This window comes from Cnephaeus nilssonii, assembly GCF_951640355.1.
Source record: "Cnephaeus nilssonii genome assembly, chromosome: 19".
Classification (NCBI taxonomy): Eukaryota; Metazoa; Chordata; class Mammalia; order Chiroptera; family Vespertilionidae; genus Cnephaeus; species Cnephaeus nilssonii.
In genome coordinates, this window is record NC_137090.1 from 29402864 (window position 1) to 29429919 (window position 27056).

The window sequence follows — 27056 nt, forward strand, 5'->3', positions numbered from 1 at the left end:
GCGTTCCAATGGGATGAAAGAGCAGCTCTCGCAGGCTGGGAAAGACAGGCCTGAACAAAAGCAAGCTTAGTACTGTAGTCTGCACACGACAGTCCCTATACAGCAAGACTGAGTAAGGACCAATGGTCGCCTGGGCAGAAAGGAACTCGTCTGCTGGAAAAGGTCGCAACTGAGAAGCCATGAAGTTCAAGTATGTCCTACGTGATACCTGCTATTAAAAAAATCCAAGTTTCTGTTTCAGAGAAGATGCTAAAGGTGATATGCATGCAATAAAAGCATGCAATGAAAAGTGTGTCTCCCTCCATTTCACTTAAAACAGGTTGTTTGTTTAAGATTAAGTGAGATGAAAGAGATATGATATGAATCCTGGACCAGGAAGTACACTGCTATAAAAGATATTATTGGAGGCAATTGGCAACATCTAAGAATGGACTTTGGTACAAGACTATGATCTAATCCAAAGTAAAATTTCTTGCTTCTGATATCTGTCCTGTGGTTATGTAAGAGGCTCTGCTTGTCCTTAGGAAGTGAACGCTGACGCATGAGGGGTAAAGGGGCTTGATGTCTGCAGTTACTCTCAAATATCAGAGGAGGAGGTCATAGAGCAAATGCCAAACTATGGGTGAATCTGAGTGAAAAGTATATGGGAATTCCTGTACCTTTTCAGACATTTTAAATTACGTCAAAGTAAAAAGTTACACAGAAAGTTAATTCACTTCTCTTTTTTAAAAAAAATATGTTTTTTTTTTTTATAGATTTCAGAGAGGAAGGGAGAGGGAGAGTGCAATAGAAACATCAATGATAACAGAGAATCACTGATTGGCTGCCTCCTGCACGTCCCCTACTGAGGATCAAGCCCGCAACCTGGGCGTGTTCCCTGACAGGGAATTGGACTGTGACCTCCTGGTGCCTCGGTTGACACTCAACCCCTGAGCCACACAGGTGGGGCTCATCTCTCTCTTTCCATTCCTATAAGAAAGCAAGTGGTTCCGTGGCAGTCGCATCTCAGAGGGATCAAGGAAATGGAATGTTCCGGATGTTGCAGAGGTCTGGTGTGCTTGACGAGTCACTGTCCTCTGTCGTTAGCTCCCCGACAGTCATGCTGGGCCTAAAATGGATTCGCTCCCGATAGAACACTCTTGTTTAGGGTGTCAGTGACTACCTGCAGTTTGAACTATCGGTGCAGATGCTATCTAACCACAGTCTCCCCTGCCCGCACTGTAAAGATGTGTCACTGGGCTCAGGCAACACAAAAGTCCCAAAAGTCCTATTTGTTCCTTAAAACACATGCTTTCAGGGAATAGCCCTATAATAAGGAGGCTTTTAGAGGACCATTTCAAAGACAATACCAAGTTCCCTAACACTCGCATGCACTGAAGTTACGTAAATATATATTATGACACAGGAGAAGGAATGCGTTGTTAGAAGTAAACATCAGGTAGTAAGGCATATGCACTTGGAACCAGCAGTCCCTTAACCATCAAGTGTGCGCATCGTACAGCTGTGAAAACACATCGAGGGCCGAATTGAGGCGTTGCGTGCCCTTTCTACAGTTTAAAACAAAACACAGAAGGAAACACACTTTACCATCATGATGTGTCATCCTCAAATTACATGTCTAACCCTTGGGCTTATTTTAGAAACGCTCCTCACTAATTTGCCTGTGCTTTTGAATAGCAAGTAATATGTTTTCAATCATGAAAGGTTACCGGGAAATTCTTGCGGTGAGAACTGGCCTTCCCCTGGCATAAAAACCGGCGGCCTCACTGCAGGCCTTTGGGAAGTAATATTTTTTTTCCATCATTGTCAAGCAGCCTTCAAACCCATTTAATAGCTACTGTTCCCGAGAATGGTTGTTTACAAAGCCATCTGAAAACTGATGTCACTCAAAACCATATAAGAGGGGAAAAAAGAAGAGTAAACCGGATAAAGAAATGATTTCTTCATAATCGTTTAGGAGAGAATCAAACTGTATGAACTTTTCTCATAAAAATAATAATTATCCACGGATGTGAAAATGGACAATGGTCCACCCCTAACACATCACACAGTTACTGCTCTGGTACCATTTATACAGCACCATTATCAAACAACTTGGCCATTTTCCTTGGAACAAACTCGTCTTCGTGTTAGTTTTTTAAATATATTTTTATTGATTTCAGAGAGGAAGGAAGAGGAAGGGAGAGACAGAAACATCAATGATGAGAGAGAAACACTGATCAGTTGCCACCTGCATGCCCCACACTGGGGATCGAGCCCACAACCCGGGCATGTGCCCTGACTGGGAATTGAACCATGACCTCCTGGTTCATAGGTTGACACTCAACCACTGAGTTACGCCGGCCGGGATGTTAATTTTTAAAGTATTGGTCATGTAAAATGTCTAGGTAGCACACAAACTGAATGGCCTTTGTACATGCTCTCTTGCCTTCTTTTCCATTGTTTCTCTAAACTTCCATTGACCAAATTATTCGTGCACCCCCAATACAGTAATGCTGCCTTTTTTTTCCCCTTTCCCCTAGCTCAATCCTCTATAACCTGTTTCTTTTTTTTAAAAAATCCTCTCACTAGAGTATATTTTTCATCGATTTTTAGAGAGAGTGGGAGGGAGGGGGAGAGAAAGAGAGAGAAAACATCGATGTGAGAGAGATACATCAATTGGTTGCTTCCCGCATGTGCCCTGACCAAGGTATGTACCCTTCAGTCCACGGGCTGACACTCTATCCACTGAGCCAAATCAGCCAGGGCTCCTGTTTCTTATTTAAGACCTATCTATACCAATTTTTCTTTGCCCAACCATTTTCTCCTTTTTTATTACCAATGTTTCTAAAACATAACTACAAGTGCTATGAATTAAAAGGGAACAGGGCAGTGCCAAGGTCTGACAGGGCTTGCTCACCAGATTTACATGGGAGTCAATCTCTGCTTCTTTTTGCTCATTTATGAGAGAACTAGAGGCCCAGTGCACAAAATTCGGGCACGGGGTGGGGTGGGGTGGGGGGATGTTCCCTCAGCCCGGCCTGCAGCCTCTCACAATCCAGGACCGCTGGAGCCTAACCTGCCTGCCTAATCGCCCTAACCACTCTGCCTGCCTGCCTGATTGCCCCTAACCGCCTCTGCCTGCCTACCCGATCGCCACTAACCACTCGCCTGCCTGCCTGATCATCCCTAACCACTCTGCCTGCCTGCCTGATCACCCCTAACTGTTCGCCTGCCTGCCTGATTGCCCCTAACCGCCTCTGCCTCGGCCCTGCTGCTGCGGCTTCATCAGGAAGGACATCTGGAATGACGTCGGGAAGGTTGTTCGGCTGTCTAGTCTAATTAGCATATTATGCTTTTATTATTATAGATACACCTCCCTGTACTTAAGTTTAAAGTTACTTGTAAGAAAATTTTTTTTCAGATGACTAACTGATTACTTTGCTTTTCCCCTGCACCTGGGCTGCTAGGAACTGCAGAGAATTCCCCCAGATCCACACATGGGAAACTGTACAAATTTGTGGTTTCAACCTCAAGAGACCCTTGGACACTGCTTGGTGATCTTCCTAGTTGTCCTTAAACAGCTTGACCATCACGGCATTAGAAAGTAACCCTGTTCCCCTACACCTCAATCTTTTTCTACCACTCCCTTCATCCTCACCCATTGTCTTGCCTTCTATTTCAGAGAAAAATAAAATCTATTAGAAACTACTCCAACTTCCAACCAGCTTACCTACATCCACTCCCATCCTGAGCACCCTTCCTCCTGTCCCAGGAAACGAGGTAGCCCTAGAGCTCGGACCCCTCTCCCACTTCCTCGAGCTTCCCTCATACCCACGAATATGCCTACGTCTTGCCTCACCCATCTTGAAAAACAAACAATATAGCACCTTCTATCAAATCTACAGCCCCTCTTCCTCATAGCCCACTCTTTCCTGCCCTTCACAGCTATGATTCTGGAATGAACCACACCCACTCCACCATTTCTCTGCTCACTGTAACCTGGTTATTTAACACCCTGCCATATACCAACTCCCCCAGTCACCAACCCAACGATTCATCCATCCTTTGCTGGTGGGATCTCTCTATAGCACTTACTCTTCTAGGTTCTCTCAGACCATTACTTGCTAGTTCATCTATTTTGTTTATTGACTCTTCCTTTAGTAGAGTGGTCTACTTCAACGTTAGAGTGGTCTGTCAGTGGGAGTAGACATTTCAAGTCAACCATTTTGAAAAGCACTTCATAAAATGTAAAGCTTTATATCTATTCACATCTTTTAACCAACTGATTCTACCTCTAGGAGTCTGTATGCCAAGAAAACATTGTAATCATAAATAAAAGGAGAAATAATCCTTGTACAGATGTGTTAAATGCAATATTTTTATAATTTTAATAAGATGATACTAGGTTTGAACCAATGTTAAATGGGAAAAACAGGACGCAACATTGTCTATACAGTGGTATGGAAACTGAGTAGAAAGCATATGCAAAGGAAAAAAGTCTGAGAGGAGATACTCCAAAATGTTAACAGTGATTTTCTTAGGAAATGAGAACTGAATTATGGGTGAATCTTACTGTCTTTATATATTTCTGTACTTTCCAAGTTTTCCACTAGGATCATTTACATATTGAGGGGGGGGGGACCGCATATATGAGAAACAAATTCAATGTGAGGCCAAAACTCTTTCTGAAAGCTTCCCTTTACTCCCCCTACCTCCACCCCCCAACCCTCTTATGGGTTCCTGCAGCCTGCCATCCATATCTCTATCACAGCATGGATCACACTGCTGTAATTATGTCCATGCCTGTCTTTCCTTCCCAATTTAGGTTAAATAGATTGGATTCTATTCTCTGTATCTCCTAAACATAGCATATGGTTGGTGAATAATCAAATGTACTAATTGCTTAAATGAATGAATGGCTTAGTTCACAAACAAAAAAAAGTACAGGATGGATTAACAAGTTATGGATTTTTCCCCCCACACAACTGAACCAATGCTCTAAGAACTAATACATGCAACATGGTAAGTTTACCCAATAAAGTACGGAAACAATAAGTTCCACATTATGAAGTGTGGTATCTGCCTTAAGTTTACATAGTTATTTTGCAGTGATGTTTAAAGTATGCAACTTTTTAGCTTAGTTCATAAGAATTCCTTCCCCGCCCAGCTTTTTTTTTCTTCTCTTTGTGAGGCACACATTTGAAAGTCACCTTTCATAGCCACTGATTTCGAATACAGGCAAAAATCACCTTCGTTCCCTAAAAAGAGAGAAAAGTCAAATACTCCTTTTGCTAGCAATGTCAATTACTGGAACCAGTCCAAACTAAAAAAATAAAATAAAATCTCATTTTCACCTAATACAGAGCTTCTTTTCCATTCACTCCAAACACATGGGAATTTTAGTGTCTTAATCAGAATTATCATGAGCATCTAACTCATAAGGGGTTAGGAAGAGACGAAAGTGAATCCCGACAGAGTGCAGACCATTGAAAATTTATAAAACTTTGAAAAACAGGCCTCTGCCTTGCTTAACTATTTAAAATTCCTCACAAGTGAGTCACCTTTCTCCCAAAGAAAAGCCAAGTTCCACCTGAAATAAACCTGAAGATGAAGAACTTGCACATGTAAGGAAATCAACTTCGGTATCTTCTGGCCTAACTAAAGGAGGAAATCCTTGATGTAGCCAACAGCAGACAACCAATTATCCACAAATAACTCTTGCTTCACTTTGGGACACAGTATCTACTTTATGCAGTGGTGAAAGATTTCACTTTATTTGACAAACTAATAGCAGAATTTGTCTGCACTTCTTGGACACAAACCAACCGAGCTAGTTACGCACAACCTGGGGTTAAAAACGTCTTATAAACGTGCAAATCTTGAGGGCATCTGAGACGCAACATGAAATCAGAAAGTGACCTGGAGAGAAGCTGAACAGGCACCAGAAAGTCTATGAAAACCATAGCCACAGAACACAGGAACTGCAGGCAGGGAGGTGGGGTGCCTGGCTGGGTCTGAGCGCACTGCCCAAATCCACACACTGTACCGAGGAGCTATGAGATGCCAACGCATGATATGCAGGTGTGTATGTACGTGTGTGCAAACGCTGCTTCCCACGCGTAGTTGGCAGTTGCTCTTCCAGTCTCTGCAGATCCGCTGAAGGAATGACGTACCTTCAGCAGATATTGGCTGCCCTGAGCTTTACGATGGCATCCCTAAGGTCAAAGGACTTCCACCAACTCTCAATTGCTTGCCGGTTTTCCCACTGCTTCCTCAACCATTTCTTTGAAGGCTCCCCGTTGTCTTTTTTATTTGAAAACACATCTTGCTGAGGTATGCGATCCACACATAAAAAAATTACCAAAAATTACCAAAGCAAACACACCTGTATGACACTCCTATGTGAAGATCACTACCAGCAGCCCAGAAGCCCTCCCCCAGCCCTCCCTGCTCCGTCTCCCCTCTCCAAAATTAACCACTCTCCTGGCCTCTAACACCACAGATGAGTGTTGCTTGTTTTTTTTAATTTATATAGACAGACGCGCAGAGTAAGTATTGTTTTTGCGTCTCCCTTCTTTGGCTCAGTGTTATGATTGTGAGATGAATTCATGCCGACACATGTAGCTGGAGTTCATGCATCTCTGTTATCTCGTGATTCTATTGTATGAACACCGCAATTTATTTTTCCATCCTGCTACTGATGGAAACTTGTGTTCTTCCCAAGTTTCGGCTCTGACTCCAGGCTGCATTTTAATATCTAACGCTCTTGCTTGATGTCTACACTGCAGGTCTAGCAGTACTTTTTTTTTTTTTCATGCTTCCTATCATTCATTCAAACACATATTTTGGCCAACTATTACAGATAAAAACAGTTCTTCAGAGCTCAAACTAAATAACCGAAAAGAAGGCCATGACAGAGAAACCACCACAAACATTCAGCTCAGCAGCGTGCAGCACAGAGTTCTTCGAATGAGGCCGCGGCACTAACACTCCTGGCCCTTGCTCCGGGGGTCTGTGCGGCCAGCTTGCATTGCCCGAGAGTGTCTTCGTTCTCATCCCCTCGTGCTCCTTAGGGACACCTCTTCCTCCGCATCTCCCTTGGCCTCTCTGTAGTGGTCAACTCTGCCGACCACACGCCTCCTCTCCTGACTTTTGCGATACCACACTCTCCTGTTGTCTTCCAACCCCTCTGGATGCTCCTCTTCGTGATCCCATCCGTGTGCTTCTTCTGACTGTCCCTTAAATAGGTTTCCCTCAGGATTCAGTCCTTGGCCCTTTCCTCAGACTTCATGCTCTTTTCTGGTAACCCACCTCTCACAGGCACATCCCCTGGGCACCTCCATCGCAACACGAGGGAAGGTATTGAGAGACATTCTCCTTTTCCCGATAGTCTATGCATACAGTCAAGACCCCCAGTCTCTATCACCGCCCTCTAACTCCTTCCAGGTGTAAGAAGCAGCCGGGGTAGTAGAAATGGGCTTGGAAGTCACGCCAGTCTGGTTCCAAATTCAAATTGCCTTTTAATTAGCTATGTTTGTGACTCTGACAAAGTCATTTTCCCTCTGGATACATGTTTCACTTTCAATCGTGTAAGACTGAATAGATTCAGCCCGGCTGGAGTGGCTCAGTGGTTGAATGTCAACCTATGAACCTGGAGATCAAGGTTCAATTCTTGGTCAGGGCACATGCCCAGGTTGCAGGCTCAATCCCTAGTGTGGGGTGTGCAGAAGGCAGCCGATCAATGATTCTCTCTCATCATTGATGTTTCTATCTCTCTCTCCCTCTCCCTTCCTCTCTGAAATCAATATATATATATATATATATATATATATATATATATATATATATAGAGAGAGAGAGAGAGAGAGAGAGAGAGAGAGAGAGCGAGCCTGAACAGATTCAAAGAGATGAATGAATGAATGAGCTTGATTAGTTAAAACCCATCTAACACAGTGCCTGATGGCTGGTAGCTGCCCCAGTCATTAGTGTCCTCTCCATTTTCTCTTTTATGGAAACTAGTGCTATCTCCCTAACCATACAACCGTGAAAGCAGAACTCTATGTGAAACCTCCAAACCTGTCAGACTGGTCTTCTGATTGTCCCTGGACACATCCTGCCCATTTGCGGAGGCTCGTGTGCACGGAATGCTCTCCCCTGCCATTCTTACTTCACACATACCTAAGTCTTACTCATCTCCAACACCCAAGCCAATACTCTACCTCTGTCAAGGCCCTCCTCAATCACTGAAGCTCACAGAAACATCCTCCTGGTCTGAACCGCAGAGCATTGGTACCAATGACCTGGCACTTACTATATACTACTTTATGGGGCGGGAGGAGTCATATACTTTGTCAATGCCCCTTTTACCCAATTACACCATTAACTTCTTATAGAGAGTGATATCCAGCCCTTAGTATACGCAGTCTTTAGAGAACAGTTTTAACTAACACCTGCTGACAGCTATGAGAGGTCAATCTCCTCTGATTTGTACAAGCTGAAGGCATACACATCATTTAATACATTCAACCACTACTTTGATATGTAACCAGATATGCAGAATCTTAGAATTTGGGACTCAGAATGTCACGAAGACCAGTCTTCCAGGTGCACAGCATCCCTTGACACCACGAGACGTTTCTTCTAGGGGCTTCCTGAGAAAGAACCCCAGCTCAGCGAGGGAACGTTCAACTTCTGTTGCAATAAATCTGCACAACCAGAGACTCACTGTATCCTTGGGGGACCCATGTGATGTCTAGGTAGCAGCTGCTTTGTTTTGGAAACAATCTCAAACTTACAACAAAAGTTGCAAGTACCTTCTTTCTCCCTGAACCACCTGAGACTCATAACTCGCTGACCTGAAGCCCTGACACCCATCTGTGTGTAATTCCTACAAACGAGGACATTCTCCGACACAACCACAACACAATCATCACATCAGGAAATGGACAGCCGATACGTTTACTAACAATGGATTCACAAACCCCATTCAAACTCCACCAAATGTCTCAATCACGCCCCTTACAGTGAAAGAATCCGGGTCAGAGTCATGCTTTACCATTCGTCATGTCTCTCTAACCTCCTTCATTCTAGTCTTTCCTCGATTTTCATGAACTCGACATTTCTGAAAACCAGTTAGGTGGTAGATGGTCCTTCGAGGTGAATTTGCTATATGTTCCTCTGACTAGTCCCGGATTTCGCATCTTTAGCGGGAATGTCACAGAAGTGACGCTGTGTTCTCGCTGCATCTATTCACCTGGTGTGTGTCTGGTGTGTCCCATTACTGACGCTGCTCCTTTTGATTGCTTAGTAAGGTAGTGTCTGCCTGTCTTCTCCACTGCAACAATATTTCTTTTTTTCCCAATGATATTAACGGATGAGCATTTTGTGGGCAGGTACTATGTAAATATCTCAGTCCTCACCAAATTTCACGTAGTTCATTTATTAGTTTATGCAAATAGGACCCACGGTTACCTATTTCAATTTGATGCTCAGCCTGACCCAGAGGAGTGGGAGCTCCTTCAAGCTGGTTTCTGTGCCTTCCATACCCCTTCCTCCATTCTTTGAGGACTTCCTGTCTTCCTGGCACGGTTCGAGGCCCCTGGATTTTCTTGCCCTTTGTCTTAAAGCAGGAAAGGATGTCACTCACCTCTGTTTACAAACGTGGAATTATACCACCTATTTCATGAAACAGATCCTACATCCTGGCATACACACAGAGCCTTTTTCATGCAGTTTGATTTATACTATTCCAGGATGATTCCAGACCTCAGCCTATGTACCTCTTCATCTGGCTGTTTGTCTGGACCATTATAATACTCTCTATAACCAACTGGTAAACATAAGCAAATGTTTCTATCTGTGAGCCGCTCTAGCAAATTAACCAAACCCGAGGAAGGGGTCATGGGCACCTCCAATATATAGCTGGCTGGCCAGAAGCGCAGGTGACAGCCCAGACTTGTGACTGGTGCCTGAATCAGGGGGCAGTACTGTGGGACTGAGCTCCTGACCTCTGGGCTCTGACACTATTTCCACGTGGATAATGCCAGACTTGTGCCTATTCCATGTGTAGGAAACAGTTGGTGTCCACTGAGAACGGGAGAACTGCTTGGTGGCACTGGCAAACACACCTGAGTCATCATGTCCTATGTCTTGTCCCTTTGTCATTAAGTGAATAGTTTCAAGTGCCCTCATCACACAGCATTCTTTTCTGAATGAACACATGCTGTCTACAAAGCTTGTTTTAAAAAATATATATATAGATAGTTCACATATCTATCTATATATGTACACATAAAGATAGAGAGAGAGAGCTATCACTCTAATACAGTATTCTGCCCCTAAAATTCACCCCTCCCTAAAAGAATCAGGTTTTGTTCAGGTTATCTACTCATAGTCATGTTGCTTCCATATATTCATGTGCTTCAGGAAAAGGGAACTCCATCCTCAGCTCCTGACTATTCTAAATCAATCATGATAACCAGGGTTTAGTCATTTGCATGTGATGAAATGCTGACCAATGAAACGTGAGGAAGCCTTCCAGGGGCTCCCTAGGAAAGAAGCACAGACAAGCAGGTGGTTCCCTCTCCTTCCTGGGGGGGAGGGGGGGTGACTGTGTTTGGGAGGGCTGCACAGATGGCTGTGACTAACCTCCACTAGCCTGAGGGAACCAGCACACAGGCAGGGCCAAGATGCCAATCACAGACCCGAGGAGCCTTCAGGACTGGCCAGGCCAGCCCTTACCTTGAGATAATACGTTTCCTTTTTGTTTGGTCAATTGTTCCGTTCTTTCAGGTGCAGCCAACAGCAGTCTAACCGACACAGGGCGGAATGGGAACTGTTCACCCCTCCAGGAGAGGTGGCATGAGCCTGAGTAGAACTTCCAAGCCCACAGTTCTTGATAGAGACCAGGTTGACGCATAATACAGTCTAGTAAAACCCTCCTCTTTGGCCCTCCTGCAGTGTGAGTTTGATCTTACATTGTTGCCCTTCAGTAGACAACTAGAGATTTGTTTGTTTATGGTTAACATTGTTAGCTTTTCCATTGTTTCAACCCGTTCAGGTCTTTTTAAGTAAGTTTGTTTTAAATGGGGGAATAATAGAGGAAGTTATAGACTTGCTACTTGATTTCAAAGCAATTTTACCAGCTAACAAGAGAGAGAGAAAAAAGTAAAAGAATACAGAGCTATGAGATAAGATTTTTTTTTTCTTCCAGTAATAACTGTGCCACTAAACCAATGAAGAATCCTGGACAAAACCACATACTCACTGTGTCCCTAACTTCATGCATCTGTACATCGGCGAGATAACTAACTCCAAGGTTCCTTCCTGGTATTAAACTTTTATGACTCAGAGACATCCTTAGAGAATGTATGACTCAGAATTCTTCTTTTATTGCTTGAAGCATAAAATTAGAAAAATAAATGCCCCCGAAAATCAGTGGAAGGAAGTCTATTAGTCATTATAGAGATTGACTTAGTTCAAATCAACACAACACTGCTCTTGGGCTACCGACTGCAAGAAATAACTTTGCTACGCTACAGATCAAGACAGGACTATCCGTACATATTATCGTTCAAGGGACCGCATAGAAAGTAATTGCCAAGTCCACACTCCACCCACCAACTTGACAAAAACAAACACTCGGAAGAGCCACCACGCCTGGGAATTCGGGCAGCTCAATGAAAGGAAGCCCAGAGACTGAAAAGTATGCTATCGCTCTGAAGTGATTGCAAGATGTGTGGTGTGTAACGTCCTTCAATCATTTCCCAGGTACTTAAAGTCTGAATCGTCCATTTCCCAAGACCCTCTGCAAAGCTGTCCCTGGTCAGCCCTCCATCACCACCTGTCCCACTCTGCCTGAAGACTCCAGCCTCACGGGACGCCTTCAGTTTCTGAAACACGACAAGCATCAGTCTATCACCAACATCTCCCTCCTTTCTCCCTTTCTCATGATTCTGCCTGGCCTGTACCACCCTTTCCTATCGGATTCCCCACCCCACACCTGCCTCCTCCCATTCCTCCCCCGCCCCCCCCCCCCCAGATTCCTTATCCTTCTAATCTCAAAGCCAACTTCCTCATAAAATGCCTTCTCTGTGGCAGCCATTTCCCCGATGAGGAACCCTGCTCTTTCCCTTCATACACTTATTCCTACTTGTAATTATTCTTTCCTTGTTTACCACAGTTTTGTGTGTCTCCCCAGCTGCTTCCTCAGCTCAATGGGAGCAGAGCCTCGTCTGTCTGGGTTGTCCCTGCACACCCAGACAAGAATAAAGACGTGGTTGCCATCAGAACTTCAAAGGTTAAGCCACTATGTTATATGAGGAAACTGTTTACCAAATTATATCTCGTATAAGCAGGAAGACTCCAAATTTTAAAGTTTGTCCAGTTATAAATGTGCACAGGATTATAAGGACATATATTGAAGTATTAACAAGGATGATCATATCTTTTCTCGCTGGATATCTGGTGACAGAAATAACCTAAAGTATGCTGCTCAACACAATATACAGATGATGGATGTATCACAGAATTGTACCCCTGAAACCTATATAACTTTATTAACCAATGTCACCCCCGTAAGTTCAACAAAAATTTAATTTAAAAAAATAATGGAAAAAAAAGGAAATAATACCAAGTGTGCTAAAAGTGCCCAACTATAACCAAAGGTGGAAAGAAGAGAAAACACGTTGTAAGGATGAAGAATAACGAGTGAGTATCAAATAAATAAACTGACTTAATACTCATAACAGGCCCTAACCGGTTTGGCTCAGTGGATAGAGCGTCGGCCTGCAGACTGAAGGGTCCCAGGTTCGATTCTGGTCAAGGGCACATCCCCCAGTAGGGGGTGTGCAGGAGGCAGCTGATCGATGTTTCTCTCTCATCGATGTTTCTAGCTCTCTATCTCTCTCCCTTCCTCTCTGTAAAAAAATCAATAAAATATGTATTTAAAAAAATAATCATAACAGAACTAAGAACACTGACTATTTGGATAAGTCATGATCCACTTGTTAATAACATACCGGTCAGCTCACATTACAGTCACACCCCACTGAGCTTGAACAGAACACACCTGTGGAGGGAAAAACCATCAGCCGAGGATGCTGGCGGCGCCTACCCGGCTGCAGATGACAATCACCTGGGCTCTGATGAGGCTTACTACCTCAGAGTCTCTGGGGGCCGAGCCCAGGGAACCTGTGTGTTTTCAAAGCTGGGCAATGCTGACACAGCGCCAAAGGTGAGACCCCTCCGCCTGGGATAAATCAAGACGGCGAGAGAAGAGGTTGCTTTTCAGTAAAGGTTTCAGATAAAACAGGAGCCTCAGAGCCAGGGAGGCAAACAGTAATCGCTTCTGCCAATCGCAGCTGCCCACCCCGCGGCAACAAGCCATCAGAGAGCGAGCCCGGGGCGGAAACGTCCACTCCGCATGCTTCGGTTTGTTCCAACCACACAAATAATTCAAATGCCAAGGGGAGCGATACGCTTTGGAGCAGCACCTTTCCCACTCAGGACTCGGCCTCGGCCTACGTGCCTGGCCAGCCCACCGTACCAAAGCCACCGAAAAATACCTCTGAGCAGAGAAGAGGAAAACACAGACGTCTCAGAAGTCCTGTCCTACGCCGGATAGCCCCAGACAACCCCTGCTGAAGACATTAACCCCCTCAGAAGACATTAACCCCTTCTTCACGCTCCCCCCAGGAGCTCATCCCGGAGCCGGCGCCGGCCAGATTTGTACACTACGAGGGGAGCGAGCATTCGCCGGGAGAGGCCCTGAAGGAGGCAACAGAAAGTCACCCAGAGGCTCTAAACCTTTAAACTGTTCAACTGTTCAGATCAATCCCGGGAGGAACAAAGCATTCCCCATAACCCATTAAGCCCAAGCGCATGAAAACAAGTGTTCAGAACTTGGGTCAGGATGAGCTAAGTCATTTAAGGGGAAAATTAAATTATATTCCATCACACGCTATTTAAGGAGTAGACCGGAGGGAGCATTACATTCGAGTCCACCCTCGATGTGTTACGAACAATGAACCACGCACCTATCGTCTCATTTCATGACATAACCTTGCAACGTAGGGACCAGCTCCATTTTACGATGGGGCAATAGAGGCTCAGAGAACTGAAGTAAATTGTTTGAAGCCACACAACACGTAGTACCGCCATGTTGAAGTCTGGGGATCTGAACTATTTCCTTTGCTCATTATTTCAGACTGCACTGCCAGGGTTCACATGATTCTGGTTGGGCATGTTTCCCTGTACGTGTTTACAAGGGTAAAAGCCAGCTGGAAAACAATCACCTAGAACAGTGGTTTTTCAAAACTGTTGGTCTTTGTTTGTTTTTTCAGCGCGATAGCATTTTTTTCTGGACAAAAAACTTCTTGGCACCCCAATACGTAGCAGCACAGCTGCTGGATTAAAAGCAGTAGTCAGCAGGGGGCCGGAAGCCCTGCCCCACCCCTCCTAGAATCCTCAGGTACCTCGTGGCCAGGGACACCACAGAATAAATGCAGATTAAGAAAAAAGCACCCATCTAAATAAGTACAGTCCTTGGACTGGCTGTATAAAAACATGTCCCTTAGAGACATTCAACAAAGGATACAAAGCTATACACAAGCATCTCGATGCTGGTAAAAATGTGGTCAAACGCTAAGGTAAGCAACAACAGGACACAAGCAAGATTACAGTGCCACTAAAGTCTGTTTTCTCCCTTGTGAATCAGGCATCCTGACTGAGTTCTACAGGTCTTTTAAAAGAAAAATTCCACCATTTCACAAAGACCCCAAATATATTTTAGTATTCCCCCTCCCCCTCCAAGAGCAAGGGTGGTTTCACTATCCTATCTTCCCAAAGACTGTAGGTACAACAGAAAAACCAGAGTATATAATGATGTCCAACACATACATAAAATATCCAGTACATACATAGTTCAGGCAGGAATCAGAGAGGCATGAATGAATCAATAGATATTATGTATCTATTGATTCATTCATTGGTGGAGGCAGAAACATTTTGCCGGCAATGCCTGGAAATAAGCCTTCGGAGATAAAGAAGACTTGGCCCTTGCCCTCGGGGCCAGAAACCAGAGGTTAGGACACAAATAGGAACAGACAGGGCAGGTTGAATGCAACGAGATACTCCTCACCGTTTACTTATTGACATTTAAACCACTCTAGAGATGTTGGTTTTAAGGGCTTTTTAAAATTTTTATCTTTTGAAATTCTCCTTAATTATAGGAACAGAGGCTAGAAAGGCACATCCGGCAAACTCCACCTTACTCTTGAGAACTACGCTTATCACAAACTTAAAACGACTAAGATGTCTATAAAAGCCAAAACGGAAACAACCAATTTAGGGTTCTCCAAAATAAACGTAAGGTTTTTAATGGGGTTTGACCTTTTTTTTTTTAATTGACTATAAAATTTTTCTTGACTTTATATCGAACACAAAGCAGTGGTTTAGACGGAGCCATTCGGGATCACTCTGACCCCGAGACGGACGATCCCCTATTGTACAAGTTACTCAAAGCAGACTTTGTGGTCAGAGGGGAAAAAATGGTTTGAATTTCTCTTGGTGTTTGCTTCATTGTTTCAGATGAAGCCATTTTTTGACTAATTCGTTTGCTTCTAGAAGTAATGGGACCCTTGAATATACATAATAGTAGTAATTCCGCCCCCCCCACCCCCACCCCTCAAGTGTTAGTAATATGATTGTGGGAGATACATGGAGAGAAACAAAAGCAAAGTTGTTCCTTGATATATCTTTTTCCATCTATCCCATTTGGGTTTTTCATTTTTTTAAATTTTTTTATTGACTTCAGAGAGGAATTGAGAGGGAGAGATAGAAACATCAATAATGAGAATCATTGATTGGCTGCCTCCTGCACTCCCCCTGCTGGGGATCAAGCCAACAACCGGGGCATATGCCCTGAACAGGAATTAAACCATGACCTTCTGGTTCATAGGTTGATGCTCAACCACTGAGCCACACCGGCTGGCCGAACACTTTTTTTTTTTTTTAAGAACTCTGAATTGGCTCATGACTCTTTTAAAAACTACTGTCAGCAGTAAGCAATCTTATTAAAACTAAGTCACTTTACTAGAGTTAACACTTTAATCTCACTAAGGTGAAGTTCATTTCTATACTGCGCACCAAGGAGACAAAACGTGGGGGGAATGGAGGAGGTCTCATTCAGCCGCAACAGTAACTTCTCCCACAGGAGCAGGTGTGCCTGGAAACTTAAATATCTTCGAGGGTGAGGCTGGGACAATGAGGAGACTGAGAGGTGGGCAATGAGGAGACTGAGAGGTGGGCAGCTGATGCTCTTGAATCCCTTCTCCATCCAATGAAGTCGCTTATAAGAACCCTTTACTTTAAAATGATCTCCTTCCAAAAAGCAGATCATCCCCATTTCACCAATCAGGCATCAGAAAATGTGCACTTTCTTTTCTAGGCCCAAAGGCAAGACACACTTTTTTAACTGAGCCAAGTTTTGCTCTGACCCTGTCCCTCCTGTCATCAGGGCCTGCCTCCCCAAGAATAAACTGAGCTCGAACTGTATCCCGCCCACCCCTTCCCACCTGAGTTCCCATCTCCATCTCAGGTATACCTTATCCCTGGAACAGTCACACACTGCCAAATTATTTCTCAACAATGACATTCTCAGTCCCTCCTTCTAACTGATCTCATCGAGGCACGAGAAAGAGCGGATCGAGCTAACTTACATGAATGCAGCTGTGCTGCAGTAGGAGTATTGGACTTTTTAAACTCTAGTTGGAAGAATATGGGGCAGCATTAGACAGGAAAGACAAAAAGTGCAGACGGTGAGGAGGGAAATATTTTTGAGCAATGGAAGCTGGCTAGCAGCATGGCCAGCCCACTCGTGCTGAGAGTGGGTGAGGAGAGAGAAGAAAAGGTGAGGACGGCGGGGGTCATTGGGCAGGGTGGGGGGGGCGGGGCGTGTGAAGGGGACTGTTTCCAAATGAGAGACCATCTACTTCCAACAAGGGTCTGCTCAGGCTCTACCCCCTCACAGAGCCCTTTCCACCGACTCCCAATCCCATTCTCTCTTGTCCTGAAATTCCCTCAGAACTCTAGTACATAACATACATACAGCTCAATTATACTGTCACCAGTCCTCATATTTTTATTTTTTTTAAATATTTTTTTAATTGATTTCAGAGAGGAAGGGAGACAGAGAGATAGAAAATCAGTGAGGAGACAGAATCAGTGACCAGCTGCCTCCTGCATGCCCCCTACTGGGGATCAAGCCCGCAACCCAGGCATGAGCCCCGACCGGGAATCAAACAAAGACCTCCTGGTTCATAGGTCGACACTCAACCACTGAGCCACGCTGGCCAGGCACCAGTCCTCTTCTTTAAAAAGATGGCATGTTGATCCCTTCTCTGCAGGAACCCCTTCAAAGAATTGACTGTCTGCACTATTCCTGTTGGCTCAGTAATATTCTGTTTTATATTGATCTGTTTATTAAGGCGTCTTTTACTCTCAATAAAGCTACCCCCGCAAAGAGTGACTTCGTAAAAAGTAACGCTCACCACAGTACCCAACACAACGTTAAGCACACAGGCAAGAATTCAAGTACGTAGTTGCTAACTTCAAAGCCAGGAGATTATATTACAAATACAGGTCTATAGTTTAATAAGGAAACAAGTTACATATTAAAACAAACAAACGAAACGACTTTCTACTTTAAGTTCCTCACCCAGCTACAGTGCCTGGGGACTTCAGGCACCAACGTCGCCAACCTTCGTGAAAGCAGAGAACAGTGTGACATGCAGAATAAAATACTTTGGAAATTTTTAATAGGAATAGCAGATTTCCTTTTCCAAAGAGCTGAAAACAATTTTCAGAGATTAGGCTGAGATGCCCCTGGAGAGAGCAGGAGTATGAGTATGTGCGGGGTGACAGTTATGCAGAGAATTGGGAATGGCAAAGGAACTTGGTCCACAGGACTGGGGACAGCGGACCACCGACCGAGCATCTGCTCTGCTACGGGTACCACGTTGCGTGTAGTACAGGTGCTATAATTTAGTCTTCACAATAACACATCATCTTTACAGATGAAGAAACAGAGGCTCGGGGAGGCAAACTTACTTGTCCGAGGCCACGTAGGTGGTTGTAAGTGGACAGAAACAGGATAAGGTCCAGATTTGTCCATCTCCAATGATCTTGCTCTCTCCCCTAGGGAACCCCAACCCCTTCCACATTTTTCATCCTTGCCTCCCAAACAAACCAAAGCAAACAGGTCTGTCTTCGTGAGGAAGGAAGAAGTGAAAGTAGACCTCCAGCAGCAACCGGATCAGGGCAGGGAGGTGAGGCCATTTGGGAAGGATTCAGGAAGATAGTTAACATGAGTTGGGTGGGCATTATGTATCAAGCACTGACCAGACACTTTTTACACATCATGTGATTTCATCCCAATAATCCTGAAAAGCAATCATTTTATATAGTACTAGTGGCCCGGTGCACGGATTTGTGCACATTGAAAGGGAATCTGGTGTGGGCGAACCAGATTTGGGGCCGACAGGGCCCCAGCAGCAAGCTAACCCACGGCCAATTCTGAGAGGAATCGGGCTCCCTCCTCCCTCCTCTCTGGATCCGGGGTGTCAGTGAACCATATTCGGGGCTGGCAGGGCCCCAGCAGCAACCTAACCTACCGGTCGGAGCGTTTGCCCCCTGGTGGTCATTGCACATCATAGCTACCAGTCCAACGGTCGAATGGTCGCTTAGGCTTTTATATATAGAGATAAGGAAACAGAGACTTAGGCAAGTTAACTTACCCTAAGTCTTAAAGCAAAAAAGAATAGAATTGGCCCAGCTGGTGTGACTTAGTAGTTGAGTGTCAACCTGTGAACCAGGAGGTCACGGTTTGATTCCCGGTCAGGGCATATGCCCAGGTTGTAGGCTCGATCCCCAGTGTGGGGTATGCAGGAGGCAGCCGATCAATGATTCCCTTTCATCATTGATGTTTCTCTCTCTCTCCCTCTCCCTGCCTCTCTGAAGTGAATAAAAATATATTTTAGAAAAAGAGAAGTGAAGTGGGTTTTGAACTTGGTCAGCTAGGTCTCTTTCCACTGCTCCCTGTTGCAAGCATGCTCTCCCTCTTCTTCTTCCCATAAGTGCCCCAAACTAACGTTTGGGGAAACTGTTCTATTAAGAGATCTAACCAGTAATTACATGGCAGTTGAACCGAACGGAGCCTGCTTCCCACAGGAAATAAAACTGTCATCTCGACCCGAGGAGTGTAACAGACAAGGAGAGAGAGGCTTCCAATGTATATTTTAGAATGCTGTTACCCTCTGACCCTAGTCATGGATGGAGCTGACATTTTTATAAGGCCCTGTCAGGGAGGCTCATCAACAGCTCATCGACCCAGCGGGGCTGCACCACCACGGACAGCAGTTTCCAGCTCGCTCCACTGAGCAGGGCCAGTGATCCTGTCCCGTCCAACAGCAACCCAGCGATGGGTGCCAGAGAATGGCCGTAAAGCGGGACTAGTCCTGGAGACAGGGGCCTTTTGGCGGCGCTGGCTCCGACGTAGGTGACAATGTCAACAGAGAGCTCTCCGCATTAGGGTAATAATCCACAGCGCAGACAACTGACACAGGGGCCACTAAATAAACACATCTCTGTCCATATACCGGAGGCACCATCTTTGTCTCCATGTTAAGCAAAAAGGCCAAAGCTCATCGCTTGAATGCAGCAGCAGAACCCTTCCTAAATCGGCAATGCAACGCCCGGCGGCGCTCCTGAGGTCCTGCTTCCACCCGCATCTGGCTCTGTTTGGGAGCTAAATTCAGCAGGAGTCTCCAGGGTCAGCAAATGACCCCGAGTAAAAATAGTCTTGGAAATCTGTCATGGAGGGGGCAGGAAAGGAAACGAGACGGCAGGGTGATTCACTCCAAATGGCAGCTCCCAAAACCAAAAGCTCATTTCTGTCCCAATCCGAAGCCAATGTGCAAAACAGGCACAGCGCACACTGTCCTTTTCCGAAGGCCTCGGGAAGGGGCTGCCAAGGAATTTCACAGGGAAGCCAAGAAGATTTAGTGTGCCATTCGCCCCTCCTGTAAATCTAACCAGGGCCACTTCGAACCAACGCTCTGAACCAATTGCAGGCTTATCCTTGCTTGAAGACCACCCAGAGTAGCTAAGGCTTTGCCCCTGGCAAGCAAGAGGGATCCTTCACCCCACCAAATTCTCCAAATGACCAAAGAGTTGGCAAGAAAGAGCACAGAGATTGTGATTGTGTGTGTGTGTGTGTGTGTGGGTGCGCGCGTGCGCGCGAGCCTTTTTGCTGCCTTTCTAATTGTACACCCCACTCCCCGCCGCCACCACAGTTAAGATGTATTAAAATAAGTATAATATATTTTAGAAGATTATATGCTTTTTCAAATTAAGGATTCTACTGGTTGAAAAAGAATCAGCCTATACTTGACTGCTCAGGTTACTCATTTTAAGAGGCAGGGAACACCTAGGTGCCCGATTCTGCAGCAGATAGAAAACATCACAGCCACTCACCTGCACTGTCCCTTTAAAGCCCTGTACCTGATGCTGCGTTCATAATTTATGCTCTTTTCCTTAAAGATGGTTCCCCACCTCCTCAACTGTAAGGAGTTTCAAAGGACCACAAGGCCTCTGGGCAGGCTCTCTGTCTTCGAAGAGCTCGCAATCTGGTGGGCGGGAGGCGTGCAGAGATCATCATATGATATATTCTTTCTAACAGCAGGACCCAGTGTCCATGTACCCTGGGCGCACAGGTAAGAGTGAAACGAACCCTGACGTGGCGGAGTGGGAGAGACGTCTCAGAACTGGTCTTCAAGAATGAGTTAGAGTGTGACAGGCAGGGAGGGCAGAGGCGAGGGAAGGAGAACATTCTAAGAGACTGAGAACAGCCCAGGCCTGTGGCTCTCAAACGGGGACAATGTCCCCTCGCCCCAAGGGGTATTCAGCAAGATCTGGAGACATCCTGGTGGTATAAATGGGAGGGGGGGTGGTACTACTGGCGCCTGGGGATAGAGGCCAAGGTTGCTGCTAAACGTCGTCCTCCAGTGCCCAGGACAGCCCCCACAACAAAGCGGTCCCCGAAGGCCAAGAGCGCCACGGCTGAGACACCTGGTCCAAGCAGAGGTATAAAAGACATAGTGTGCTAGGTTAAAAGGGAGACGTTGCCTGTAGCTTTGGCAAACAGAGTGCTTTAAATGACCGCTTTTACGGCAGAGGAAAGCCAATAAGAAGAGAGGGGAGGAAACATTAACTTTCCAAGGAGCCAAGAGAGAAGGCTGAGCCGATCCCCTATTCTTAAAACAGAAACCACCACCAACAAAGTTAGGAAACTGGCCTCCCGGGAGCCTAAGGGGTATTTCTCCGTCCTGTGCCACGAGAAGCAGGCCTCTCGGGGACGCTGTCCTCGGCTCGAGGCCGCTCTGGAGCAGCAGTCCACATTCTCCCCTTCACGGGGGCGGCTAAGTGAGGAGCAAGGAGCACAGTTGTTCCGGGTGGCTCGCCCCGGCGGGGCGCTCACTTCGAGAGAGGGTGCAACGCTGCTGTGAATGCTGGGAAAACGGCAGTACCGGAATGGCCCACGCAAAGGGGGCTTCGGGTCCAGAAAGGGAGTGGCTACGAGGAAAGCAGAATACGGTGGCGAAGCCACGGCCGGGGCTTCAAGTGGTCATGAGGTTCAAGTGGTCATGAGGTTGTTGGCAGGAGCCATGCCTGACCGTGAAGGCAGGAGGTGCCTGGGGAGGAATCTTACCCTTGAAAATGGAGTGAGGAGCTTGCCATGGCAGCCAAAACCACCTCCACCTCCACCTCCACGGAATGTAAAAACAAATAGAACAAAACCTCCCCTAGCAAGAGACTTCTAGCAGGGAAAGGCGACGTCCCTCAAGCTACTGGCAGTTTGGGGCATAAGGGTAAAACATAAAAATTGAAACTCCTCCTCCGATATAGGTACTGACTCCCACATCACCCTTCAATCTTGCCTCCTGCACAGACACCCACCTACGTCAATTTTTAAAAATAGAAGCACTAAGGGGAAAGTTGCATCCATTGTGGCGGATGTCTAAAAGTCAAGCCTTAGCTCCAACAGGAAAAGAAAAGGCCAGCGCAGTAGCAAAAGAAGAAGATAACTCTAAATGGACAATGTCATAAAAGGGTCAAAAAGGAAAGGGAAACATTCTTTCTTTCTCTCTCGATGAAAAACACTGTCACAAGAATGTGCCCACCAGTATGCTGGGTGCTGCTGTGGGAAAAATTAAAGTCGAGTTGGGATGGCACAGACCCCTGAGACAATGGCAGCCTTGGGGACCCCACTGTTCGTCACAGACCAAAAATCCTCAAGAGGGCCTTGCAGAAGCCAGGTGGGGAGCAGAGGGCAGGACATTCCAACGGAGTGAGAGAAGCCCAGGTCGGGAAGGCACATGCACACTTACTACTGAGAGATGAAAAACTCTCAAATCTCACCTGGATCCAACCATAAACATACACATGGTATGGCCCAACCACCCATGTCCTGGGAGCTGAAAACACTACAACCTCACATAAGAGCACCTGTACCTGCAGTGAGTTTCTGGTCTCCTTCTGCAAAGTGCAAGCGTCCCAGGAGCTCAAGCAGCTGCACACTGAAACAGTCTGCAGGGGTATCAGGGTGACAAGAAATTCAGACTACCGGAGAGAGGACTGCTTTCCCCCTGGGTCTTCAGGGTTCACAGCTGGGGAGGAGGGTAAGGGCGCTGCTCCCCTTTGCTGGGATTGTGTTTACAGCTACGGGGAACAAATCGCTGGCAGCATGTAAGTAAATCGTGAACTATCGCCGAATCTGTACGATGAGAACTGCAGCCAATTCTAAGAGTTGTCAAGTGCTCACACAGATGAGACACACACACACCCAGGTCTGAACATCCAGAATCTTGACTGACCTGGTGACTGAGCGTGAAGGCAGACCTAGAACCCTGGGCATTAGCCAGGGGTCGTGCTAATGAGAGCTGGGGGGATTCCTCCCACAACTCCTTCCCCTCCAGATTACGTATTCACTATCACCCGGAGAAGGTTTTCGTGCCTCCACACCTCTGCTCATGCTACTCTATCCTCCTAGACAAATCCTACGCATCCTTTACGACTCAACTTCTCTCATCCTCTATATCAAGCATGTCAAACTCACGGCCTCTGGGCCGCATGCCTCGTTTATTTGGCCCGTGTTAGCCTTTGAGTTTGACATGCTTGCTCTACATGGTGTTCTAAGCCAGCCTCAAGCATCTCCCTCTTCAAGTACTTAGCAAAGAATCACCTAAGCTCTATAAGGCTTAATGAGCTCTTCTGTTGTTTTCTTCACCTATTATTTAAATCAAAAGCAATTTTCACCTTTCTCCCTGTCTTCCTCGACATGACCCCTCTCTGAGAGGCGTGGAGCACATTTTATAGATCTTTGGATCCTCCCACCCTACCTCCTAGGGTGCCTTATACAATTAAACTGCCAAGTTCTCTTCTGTGCACATAGTTACATTTGGCTCACATTAATCATCTTAAGATTCAAACCTCACACTTAGAAAACCTGCAGCCACCCAGCTGGCGTGCCTCAGTGGTTGAGCGTCGACCTATGAACCAGGAGGTCACTGGTTCGATTCTCCGTAAGGACACATGCCCAGGGTTGCGAGCTCGATCCCCAGTATGGGGCGTGTAGGAGGCAGCCGATCAAGGATTCTCTCTCATCATTGATGCTTTTCTTTCTCTCTCTCTCTTTCCCCCTTTCCCTTCATCCCTGAAATCAATAAAAATAAATAAATAAAATACACCTCTGCAACCAATGATATATGAAAGCAAAAAGAAAATATAATTAAGCGCTGAAAAATCTTGAAAGTCCTCATTATTTTACAAATGAGGAAACTCACTCAGGGGTGTGTGTTTGTAACAGGCAGGTGTAGAAAATTAGGTCCCAGCCTCCGGGACACAAGGGATACAAGGAAATCTGGCTGCGGGCAGGTGAAGACTCTAATGGGGGTTTGCAATTGCAAAGGTTAAAAAAGGTTTTCAAATACAAATTGAGACCAGCAGGGGTAACTAATACTGAGATGTGGGGTGAGTTAAGCACCAAAACCTAGATTATGGTGTTCACTTCCTACAAGTATGGTGTGATATTTAATATAAACCTGGCCAGAACTTCCAGGAAACGCACAGACCAAAACTCTATTTTGAAACTCTATTTACTGTAATGTTTTTTTTAAAAAAACTACTTTATTTTGAAACTATTTACTGTAATGGTTTAAAAAAAACTACTTTAAAGCTCTGCTTACATATTACTCTATCAAAAGAGAAAGAAATCACATGTAGAAGACTTTCTAAAAATAAATTCGTCTTTGGAAGCTCATTTGGGGGTGCTGAGTTGTGACTGCATTTTCAAGGATGTCAATAACACAAGGGCTCCATCCATAACTCCTTGAAAGAAAAAAAAAAAAAACTGAAACCATGAACGCCTTGTCAAATTCAGACAGTTTATCTTGGCACTGGCAAGCCGAGCAGTCTCTTGGATGTCTGGAAACGTGTCTAATTACGTGTAGAGAGTAACTAAAAAATAGCCCGTGTCCTGGAACAGACAGCTCAGGGATCGCTCCACAGCATCCTGCACGACGCGATGGAACCACGCCAGGGAGGGGCGAGTGGGGGGGAGAAGGGAAGAGAAAAAGAAGAGCAGCAAGTGTGAAACCGGGATGCGCCCCTAGCTCCTCTCCTAAACAACCTCTGGTCTTCCCGGGACTTCGGGCCGCCACGGCTCTCCCTAAAGTTACTCTCCTTTACTTTTGTTTCCATGAGGTCACCCGGCCCGCCCACATCACTTACCTGGGGGAGCACACTAGCCTGCTCGGCCCCCAGCGCTGCCTCCAGCTCCGCACAGCCCTCACACCTCCCACCCACCCCCACCCCCACCCCCGCGTCCGGACAGCACCCGGGGCACCCCCTCTCCGGGAGGCGCAGCCCTCCAGCTCAGCACGCCCCTTACACGCCAAAGCAGCCGCGCCCGAGGCGTCCTCCCGCGGCAAAGAGCCCGGGATACCCCATTCCGGTGGCACCCCATTCCTAGAGCTCGGGGCGCCCCCGCACCCACAACCCGGCCGCACCGCAGGGGCGCCCCCTCTCGGCGCAGCGCAGGCTCGCGCCAGGGCGCCCGGGCGCTCCGCCCTCACCTGAGTCGGAGGTTGGCCATGAACTCGGGCATGGAGACGGTGTCCATCAGCACGAAGTCCGCCTTGCCAAACTCCAGGCTCTCCTGCTCCGCCATGGCGCCGGCGAACGGGCTTAGGTGGGCGCTGCCGGGCTCAGGTGGGCGCGCTGGGGTCGCGGGAGCCGGTCCGGGGGCGCGCGGCGAGCTCGGGCGGGGCCGGGGCGAGGCCGCGGGCTGGGGGTTCCGGGGGAGGGGGCGCCGTGCTCCGCTCGGAGGGTCTGGGCCGGACGGAGGCCGCCCCGCTGCTCCTCGGCGCGCTCTTGGTCCGCGCGGCGCACCCGGCAGTTTCCGCTTCTCCCGCGGCGGCTGCCTGGCGCTGTGGGGGCCGGGACACCGAGACGGAGACGGCGGCGGCTGGTCCCGCCTCTGGCCTTGGGTCTGGCCACGGCCCCGCGGCCTCGCGCCCCGCCCCGGCTTCTCGGGCTCCGCCTGGCCCCGCCCCGCCCCGCCGCTGAGATCCCGCCCCGCGGCGGCGCAGGCCTCCACCTCCTCACCTGGGCGGCGCGCTCGCGCGGGGCGGGGGCGCGCGCGGGGCCGGGCGCGGGGCGGCAGCGCCCTCTGGGGACCGGCGCTGGGACCTCGCGGGGCGGGGCCGAGGAGGGCGGACGTAGGAGGGTGGGTGGGATCAAGTGTCCAGGGTGGCGGCCTCTCGCCCTCGCTTGGTAAATGCCAACCAAGTCACAAAAGTCGCCTGCGGAGCTTTTGGCGAGGGTAATTCCTAATGATCCAGTCACCCAGCCGCGAAGCCCCCTTCTGCTTCTCTGCTCACATCCTCGCCTGGCAAGGATGTTTTGCGCTCAGACTGAAAGAATAACAGCTAACATGTTGGTGACAATAAAAGTGACCAAAGCGCCTTAGAGAACTTAAGTAACTTGCCACATGGCTAGGAAGTGGGGAAGCTGCATTTTCATCCAGGTCATTTGGCTTATGAGCCCCAGCGGTTAGCCACAAGCTTTCCTTTTCCAATGTCCCATAATCCACCCTTCTCTTCCACTCCTCTGAGCATATCATTAAACATCCGCTTATATTATTATTAAGTTTTTAATATATGTATGGATCATCTCCCTGGGATTATTGGAAGCTACCTGAGCATGGGTTCATGCCCTAAATGTCCCGATATCCCCTCTTGGCACCCACCAAGTCCTATTGTACTGCCTTGCACCTGTAGCTATGAAGTCCACAGTGGTTCAATGGGCTAGAACAAGCTTCGGTGGTCTCCAATTTATAGATACATTGGTTGAGCTTGGAAAATTCTTTGGGAACTTCGACTGCATTTCCCAATAAAAATATTTTATAAATGGCTTTCTAAGGCAGCTCCTGTTCTGCCTGGTGTTCCCGTGAGGACCATTTTCTGTTCCAAAATCTACTAGGGAATCTGGAAGCCCCCAAAGATCTGGATGGGCTCCAGCTCTGTGGGCCAATTTGACTGAGTAAAACAGCCGGAAGGACCCTGCTCACGGCCTGCTTCAGCTGCCGAAACCCACCCTGGCCGAGAGAGCGGGGAAGGCAGCTCGGTCACCTCCCCCGAGAGCTGGCCCACCCCTTGCCCAGGCAGAACTGCAGTCTGACCACCACTGACAGCTCTCCTTCCTCCAAAGAAACCCCTGTGGGTCTCAGTGTCCTCATGTGTGGAGTAAGACACTGTCCATGGTAGGACTGTCCTTTACGTGGGTCCTTTGTGTGGGCCAGCCAGTGGCTAAACAGGTGACTGCATAGAGTATGGTATAGTCATAAAATGCTGGTGTTGGTATGTTTTAACAGAACTGGGTTTCACAAAGAAAAGCAAGAAATCTCAAATGTTGTTCTATTGGGAGCAATCAGGGACCACACTCAATGACCTATTACT

The 27056-nt window shown here is 47.0% G+C and overlaps 1 protein-coding gene across 1 annotated transcript in view; it reads right to left on the reverse strand.

Annotated features, from left to right (window-relative positions):
* Positions 1–25600, reverse strand: part of MYO1D (myosin ID) — a 268509-nt gene extending 242909 nt beyond the window's left edge. The window contains exon 1 of the mRNA XM_079797859.1: positions 25173–25600. Within this exon, the coding sequence (XP_079653985.1) occupies positions 25173–25267 (95 nt within the window). The 5' untranslated portion in view covers positions 25268–25600. The remainder of the gene's footprint in view (positions 1–25172) is intronic.
* Between the last annotated feature and the right edge of the window lie 1456 nt (positions 25601–27056).